The 9,093-nt window shown below is 34.3% G+C and overlaps 1 protein-coding gene across 1 annotated transcript; it reads left to right on the top strand.

The window, feature by feature from the left end:
- The first annotated feature begins 1,151 nt into the window (after positions 1-1,151).
- LOC111051282 (zinc transporter 7) lies at positions 1,152-6,877 on the top strand. Its single transcript, XM_022337757.2, has 2 exons — positions 1,152-1,439; positions 2,695-6,877. Exon 2 carries the CDS (start codon positions 2,738-2,740, stop codon positions 3,806-3,808), a length of 1,071 nt encoding a protein of 356 aa, XP_022193449.1. The 5' UTR covers positions 1,152-1,439; positions 2,695-2,737; the 3' UTR covers positions 3,809-6,877.
- The last annotated feature ends 2,216 nt before the right edge of the window (positions 6,878-9,093 follow it).

Here is a 9,093-nt window from a genome sequence, read left to right as displayed (position 1 = left end):
TACACACCTACAGATTTGGCTCGCTGATTTGGCCTGTCTTGGCTCGTGTCCTTGAACGACTCGGAGCAAAATCACTGCACACTAGTAGTAAGCAACGCGAGCCCGGCCTGCCCTACTTTTCAACGCTATCCTCTCCACCAAAATCTAAATCATCCAAAATGGAGATAGAGGAATTTTGATTTCAGATTTGAATTCAGCTACCCCAAATTCTTAACAGCGCAAGTCCCGTTTTCGAAAATAGCCGAGAACAAGGGAGTTATGACTGTTTTTAATATAGCTTTCTATTATCATAGTAAAAACATACTAGGTTAATAAGATAATTCTTTGCTCACAAAGGGACAGGCAAAGGTTTCTAGAAGTATTAAAACACTTGAAAGTTCAGGTCTAAACATGAAGATTTTTAAAACTGTTTTTTAAATTTCAAACTTTGAAAAGATGAATCCAAATATGAAATCAAAAATCAACTCAAATTCAACTAACAGAAACTGAGAAGTGTGGTGAAGACTGATACTGACCAACTGACTATAGGGTACTGAGAGAGTGGCCTTCATGTAGCCTCTATTTCACGTTGTCATCGACCATAGCTTGTCTTTTCTTTTCACAACTGGTCGTTCACTATTCTATTCATGGTAGGGTGAGTTTATAAGTATAGTTGTAGTGAGTTATTATAGTTAATGAGTTTTATTAATGAGTTCTATAGTTGCTGTTTTGCAAGGATTTCGCCCGAGCCGCGCCAGTAGCTCTGGATGGATTTGGCCTGGCTCGGCTCGGCCTGGCTCGGCTTGCAATAAATCGCCTACACACTAACGGATTTCTCCCGAGCCGAGCCAAGACAGGTCAAATCCGTAGGTGTTTAGGGCCATTACACAAAATTGATAATCTACTCAAACTTGAAGTATACTGTACTTTTCAAATAATTTGTACGTCGTCTACACTTAAAACGAGAAATTTCAATTATTTGATTGCTTGGAGATGAAACCACTGAGAAGCAGAAGTTAATCGACCAAGTAGCTTGTTATAAATTTATTTCTAAAAAATGAGCAATCCAGAACGGATTTTGATAATGATTATTTATTGATTTAAAAAAATAAATAAATAATAAATATGTGGCGATAATGTAATAATATTAAATATAAAATCATGAAAGCCGTGGATACTTGACAGCGTGTCTTGCCAAAGTGTTGGGGAGAAAGATGATAGAGAGTGAGAGAGATAGTAGGTTTTTAGATTTGTGATGCGATTCAATATAAAATATTATGACACGTTTGTGTTTAGGAAGTGTACTCTTTTAAGCGATTAATATTATGTTTCTGTGATTTGTATAGTAAGGGATGTGTTTCTACGTCATGTATATCGTAAGGAATTGCTTACATATGTTAGATATGAACATCCGTCAATTCTGCGAGATCTAGTATCGGTTTGCGGTAGTTTGAATCGAGGTTAGAAAAATCTTGTTTATTTGCTTTTCCTACCACTATTCATGCTTTTGAACGTTATAATATTTCTAAAATGTAAATTAGAAAATTATTAAAAAAAAAGCATTTAAAACTTGAATGTTGATGCTTCTAATCTTTCAAATGAAATCAATCAATAACAGTATGTTGAATTGACTTTCCTTGTTTTACTCAACTTTTCCATAATAATTTAACTTGAAGCACAATCTTGGATTAAATACATGTCTTATAAGTGTTCAAATTAATTAAAATGTTAAAACTGAGATCTGTCTCTTTTTAACTGTGATACCGGCAACTAGTAACTTACCTTGTTCTATACTGTAGTTGTGTTGTAGATTGTAGATCTCACTAGAAGTCTGTTAATAGACAGATTCAGTCACATTTCTTATAAAAATTTTGCTTTCAAAAAAAAATTAGCGGAAATAGATGGTTTTACCTTAATAATGGGACTGAATCTGTCTACTAATTAGAAGATAGCATAACCTGTTACTTGTAGTCTTCTCCATGATCATTATTGAAATAGGTAACGAAAACCGTAAAGTCGTGTTGTGAGTGATGCTGTGGTACTTTTCCATAATGAGAACACAAATTTAAATTGTCAATAAAAAGTAGTTGACAATTTAAATTTGTGTTTTCATCAGGTAGGCTAACCAAAACTTTAATATTGTTTCTTTACCATCAACAATTCTTAGTACCCTTATCTCATTCTAATAACAAAGAAAATACTAGTTTCTCGTTAGTTTCTTATGATTTTTATTCTCATACGATGATGCCCCCATATGCCCTGGGTTTGAGTGTTAGCCTAGTATAGCGAGAGATGAGTTGTTTAAGGTAGATTTGAAACTCCCATGATGTGATTTTCTAACTCATTGTTAGCAGTGACATGCAACTTTCCAGCGGGAGAAACCAATAATATAAGTAATTCTATTAGGTAAATCGATGCTTATCTCAATCACTGATAGAACGGTCTTACCTGTAAATACAACTACTCCCCAGTAAATAATAATTACTCTGAATGCCAATGATTTGTATCCAGAGGAGTTTATTTAGTAATACATAATTATAATACACAAATAAAATTCAACAGGTAATAATGAATGTAATCTTAATTCAATACCGACTATAATAATATAAGTGGTTGTGACAACTCATTTCATTTAATTAAGATAAGATTTCTAACAGACTATCAACTACACAGCAATTTTATAAAAATTCTAAAGCTTATTTAATTTGTTTTCAGGATCAAAGCTGTTTCAAGAGAGTCAACAGCTACAGCTACCACAATGATTCCATTATCTCATAGGGATTCGAATAGAAGCTACAACAACAGTATACCATCTTACATTAAGGAAAAAATAGGTGGCTGGGTTCGTTTAATTTTCGCCGACCGGAACTCTAGAAACTTATTTTTATTTTTAATATTGAATTTGTCGTTTGCGGTAGTTGAACTTTTATACGGGGTATGGACCAACAGTCTGGGACTAATATCGGATTCATTCCATATGTTTTTCGATTGCACGGGTCTAGTAGCGGGGCTTGCGGCATCGGTCATCACCAAGTGGCGTGCCAACGATAAGTACTCTTACGGGTATGTGAGGGCCGAGGTTTTGGCCGGCTTTGTCAACGGACTGTTTTTGTTGTTTATAGCGTTCTTTATACTGTCGGAAGCGGTGGAACGTGCTATAGAACCACCGGAGGTGAAGCATGAGCGCTTGTTCGTGGTTTCGGTGCTAGGCTTACTGGTGAACTTGGTCGGTATTTATGCATTCCAACATGGCCACGGACATTCGCACGGAGGGGGGTCAGGTCATGGACACTCTCATGGAGGCGGTGGCCACTCGCACAACCATGCGCACAACAATCACGATCATGGAGGCCACGGACACAGTCACGACTTCACGGGCAACGGCAACTCACAGATCATGAAGGGTGTGTTTCTGCACATACTGGCCGACACTCTGGGAAGTGTCGGTGTCATCATATCGGCCGTGCTGATGCAGATGTTCGGCTGGATGATCGCCGACCCAATCTGCTCCATGTTCATAGCCATCCTGATCGGACTGAGCGTACTAAGTCTGATCAAGGAGTCTGTGATGATTCTGATGCAGCGACAGCCGGTGACGCTGGACGCTGTGCTGCCGCAGTGCTACCAGAAAGTGATGCAACTGCCCGGTGTCTACAGCATCCAGGAGCCGCACTTCTGGACGCTGTGCAGTGACTTCTATGTGGGTGCTCTGAAACTGGAAGTGACCGAATCGGCCGACCCCAAGTACGTTGTCAGTCACACGCAAATGATATTCACCGCTGTCGGTGTCAGGCAGTTGTATGTACAGTTGGACTATGCTGCCATGTGATCTATTGTAACCACTAGTAAATTACTCGACAGGCAGTGTGCTCTTTGTCTGCACAGACACACTACGCTGTCTCTCCTAACTTATTTGAGCAACGCCATCTGTTCTTATTCTCCATTAGCTAGTAAATTGAGCAAGATAACAACTGCTGACAGAATCAATGACTACCTTATTGTTTGATGTTTCTATGTGTAGACTATGTTTAAGAAACATAAGGCTGATATTACACTATAATAGTTCTATCATAGAGATCGCCATAATATATTCATAAATATTATGAACAAATTCCGAACGAGGTGGATGCGAAAAAAGAAAAACTGGATTTTCTCTAGAAATAAAAATCTGGTGGACAAACTAAAAATAAACTCTATGGGGTTTATTAATAACAATAATAATAAACATTGTTAATAAAATAATAATTATTATTATATTTGTATCGTGTTATCAACTGCTAACAGAATAAATGACCACCTAATTATTAATTTTGTTAATAACTTCTGATTAGCTTGTCAGTCTGATGCCCTAAAGTTACTGTGATACTATTAGATATTCAAATTAAATTAAATCGATTTATGAATTTTATTATATTTATACACTAACACAGTATAAAACAGAAATATACTACCATAATTGTTGACTAAACAGTTTCATCCGGCCAACTCCAATTTTGGCCAATATTCTGTATGTCCCAAAAACATGTTTCATGGCTCTAGAAGTTATAAAATAATTCTAAAGTCATAGCTTTTGTATGTCATTGTGTTCTTCCAACTAGGTTACTTGATAAATTCGTTTATGATTGATTCTTTTGCTTTTCTGTAAAATGTTTTTAGTTTGTCCACACTATTTATTGTCAGAAAATATTTATTTGTATAAGTATTACAGCATAAATGTTTCAGTAGTTACAAATTTTCCACAACGTATTTCTGAATTAATTGCTGTATTCGTCAAAGTATGAAATATGACAGTCATCATAAAGACGGATTCCCACATATCAGTATCAGTGAACGTCTCCGTCACAGTGAGAGATACGGTCAAATGGAACTATTAATACTCTCTTGAACGGGAGTGGGAATAGTCTCATTAGAACACTTGGGTATTATATTTCCACTGTACCCGTCACTGACTGACACGAATGTGTGGAATCCGGCTTATTCATCGTAATATAATAAAAATTGGATTTAATCAATCACTATACGATTATAGACCGATGTCTTAGCGGGTTTAAGATATATGACTAAAGTGTCAAATTAGGTAGGTTAAGAAGGTTATGAAAGTTTTCATACCAAAACCTGCTCACACTAAAAATTGTGACCTGATTACACAGAAAATTGGTTTCAGTCTTTTGAAGACAGGGCAGCCAGCTGTTGTCTCAATTTGGTAATTTCTGCATATTTTTCGGTAATTTCGGCATATTTTTGCAACAATTCCTCCCGCAACTGATAGTGTCAATAATGGTAGAAAATTACAATTTTTTCTACCAACTATTAAAATACTCGTTTCATTATTCAATTATAATTATTCTCATCGTAGAAATGTTTATAGATCTTTGCCAAAAAGCCATTTATAGTGTTTGATCTGATAAAATGTATTACACTTGAAATACTAATATTATATTTGTTATATTAAATAGTAATATTTACCGTCTTATGAATAAAGTGGAACGTCACTTTCATTGCTCATAGATATATTTTAGTGTAATATCAGCACTGTTCTACACATCTCCAGGATTGTCGTTGATGGAAATCATTATTCATTTCAAAAAGTCTCTTAAAATACTTAAAGAGATCTTTTGGTGTAGTTCGTGTAACTAATTAAATTTAATTTTACGTTCATTTCTCATGTACTTTAAAGTCATGTCGTTATTTTTATTTTCAATTCCTGGTATTAGGACTGGTATGAATCAGTTTTTTTTCTTTAATGATTACAAAGAATATTTTATAATATATTTTCGTATTGAATCCCCAATTTTATCTTTGAATATAATATGAGGTTACCTATTGCAATCGGATGGACTATTCAAAAGTTGTTGCAAATTACTTTTAAAAAAATGTATAGAGCTTTACTGTGAATTCTATTTTTCAAACTTTGTTCTAGAAAACCTTTAGTAAAAAAGCGCTCCTCCACTGTCTCTTTACATTATCTGATTACAGAATTGAGTTAGATTATGTCCAATTCCTCCATAGGAATCAATCCCTCGCGATTATTCTCATCTTTGGAACATTGTCTCCTCTTCTCTCCATCACTTGAATCTGATCCTCATATTACCTTTGAACAGGTTATTTATCAAGAATGCATGTTAAATGATGAACTATACTCTATTCATGTATACAACTTACTCTATCGGCAGGTGAGTCTCCTTAGTAAGGTCTCTTAGTATTCGAATGTGCACCTTATCTGCCAATACAGGGTAGAAAATAGCCTTGGGTTGAGTTTCATCACTATTTAAATCTTAAAGGATTCTCCAGGTATGCTGCTGATTTTTATATCCAGACTCTCGACTATTCCTTTCATATCATATTAATTCACATGTATCAATAAAAAGTTCACAAACTCAGATTACGAACTGATGACGAGTTATAAAAATCTGAGATTTTACAGAAATAGAGTAACTGAAAAAACACTGATTTTATTTTCAAGATCCAATAAAATTGATCCTCATGAAAAGTAAATCTCATGTCTCAAGTAAATCAGTTTTATATAAAAAAATGAAAACTAAAGGCCAGTAAATTTACGACTGAAAATTGAGAAATAATAGATCATCACTGACAACAATCTGAGAATAAATGTGTAGGTAGTGAACATTTCTTGGCGGGTAATAATTTGTCGAGAAATTGATTTCTATTCCCTTCATAAAGTTTATTCAATGTTAATTTTATTTTAAGTATAATATGATATGTAGTATTTATGAAGAATGAATGCTCGTTTGTCAAGAACAAATTACCTGTGTATGTTATTCAGAATGTGTAACTGTAAAATTGTTCTGGTTGTGGATTCTTCGATGAGTGTTATGTAGGCCTATGTAAAATTTGATTGAGCCCTGTAAGAATAAATGTAATGATGACTGTTTGGAATTATTGATGTTTAAATCTCGTCCTCATTTGAAATATTATAATTTATATTGAAGTTAATAGTTATTACTATTTGTAAACGAATAGTTATTGAAACTAAATAATTGTTTAAAGCATCAACAAATGTTTTAAAGCTTGAATGAGGCTTTCCACGAATATGAATCACTTTACAACTGACATATATTACATAATCTTACTCTTTCACTCTTTTGTGATTGGAAAAGCCATTGAAAGCTCACTGTGCACAACAAAAACTCACTTACAGATCAGTCACAAAACTCCGAGCTCTCCGAAGCCCGAATCTACATGAATAAAGTAATCAATCAATCACGGAATTATTAAGAATAGAGGAGCCACTAGGCTACTGTTCGTATTTCATGTTTTCCTCTCATTGTTATAGCAGCTTTATTGTGGGGTTTGAAATTTTCAATTTTGCAACAAGTGTCAACTTGAAGGTTCCACACATTTAACAGAGGGGTTAGGGCCAGATCATACTTAGCGGTTTTTCTCTGGCGACGGACGAGTGTTCTGACGAGTCGGCGGCTCTGGTAATTTAATTTAGTGGAGTCGTCAGAAGAGTCGTCTTTGGCCAGTACTATCCAGCGTGTGGACGGCTCTATTGAATTATAGTATACATTGACCGAGCTGCCGACTCGTCCGCCGCCAGTGCAAAAACTATCCCAAAATAGCTAACTATATGGTTTGGCCCTTGAAGATGCGCCTTTATGCCATGTTTAACTACTTACTAGTCCCAATTGAAATGCTAAGTCAAAAATTGTGTTCCTGACATCCCCTTCAAATTTCTTTGTCAAATGACAAAAGTTTTGCAAAATTGAAAATTTCACCACCCACATTAAAGCTGTTGTGACAATGAAAGGAAAACATGAAATAGTGGAATAATACATTAAATTAAAGAGAATTCAATGCTCTACAAACCTACTATTATTTTATTTACACAATGCATTGTTCAAGAGTTATAAGCCCTGAATGAGAAAAAAATGAACTGTCATTTCAATATTTCACACTTTCAAGAGCTAATACTCGAAAACTGTTGAAGATATCACAAAGTTTATGACAATCTATCAAGCTTCATTTTTGTGTAGTTGGTCCTGTTGGTGAAAAGAATTGTTTCCAATATATAAAGAGTGTAATAAAGAACTGCAACTTCTAAACCACTCTTAACTCTTTAGCACAAGAGGTAGGGATGTGGACTTAATCATAATAATGTTCACCTCCTAGCTGGTCCAAGCAAAGCTGCAAAGTCAAAAATTGAGTGTCAAACATTCCCTTAAAATTCCTTTGTGAATAATTGATATTTTGTTGCAAAAGTGAAGATCTCATACTCACCAGTAAAACTGCTGCAATGGTCGTGGAGGTATGCGCATAAAGTTAAAAAATTGTATAAATCAAATTGAGAATTCAGTACTTTTGATAATAAGCTTATAATCAGCACAAATTTTTCCCAATTTTTTTTCGAATTAGTTATATAAAAAACTGGAGTCAAACGTGATTTTTCAAGAATGTCACATCTTTAAGAGCGGATATGTATTTCGAAACTAGAAAAAGTTGGGAGATGAATATTTGTAGAAGTTACTACTTCCCTCTATAACCTTTTCGTTGACTGGAATCTTTATAGTTGAATAGATGAAGTTCTGAATTAACCAGATTTAATCTCTTATATACCATTTGAGCTTTTTATTATATTAGGAAAAATGCTCACTAGTCTTGCCTTATATTACAATTATTATTGGAAGAAGAAATATTTTTAGTATTATCATTGACTGACTATGGACATGAATATTGACCATAGTTCTATACCCATTTTATTATATTATATATTCATTCCGTATTGTAAGTTTGCTAAAAGTGTTTTTTTTTTAATTTATGAAGACATTTATAAATATTAATGTTACCGGTATGCACCTATTTTATGTAGCATAAAGCTTAAAAGTTTTTGTATCCAGTGCAAATAAAACATTCTTTCTGGTTTCCAAGTAATAATTTCCCCTCAAATATGGTACCTTTATTTTCTATAAAATACATTATGATCTTTGATTTGTATTTTGAATGAATAGGTAGTCTACAGAATTTCTGTAAAGTGTTTCAGTTTTAATAGAATTGATTTTTTATTTGAAAATAGCGGGCAATTGTAGTTCTGCAGTTTGCTACTACTAGCAGCACAATTGCTGTTCAGTGTTCTCGTTATCTCGTCTTCTCTTC

The sequence above is a fragment of the Nilaparvata lugens genome, chromosome 4 (genome assembly GCF_014356525.2).
Source record: "Nilaparvata lugens isolate BPH chromosome 4, ASM1435652v1, whole genome shotgun sequence".
NCBI lineage: Eukaryota > Metazoa > Arthropoda > Insecta > Hemiptera > Delphacidae > Nilaparvata > Nilaparvata lugens.
The sequence above is the reverse complement of the archived record's forward strand: the minus strand, read 5'-3'. Positions and strand labels throughout refer to the sequence as shown.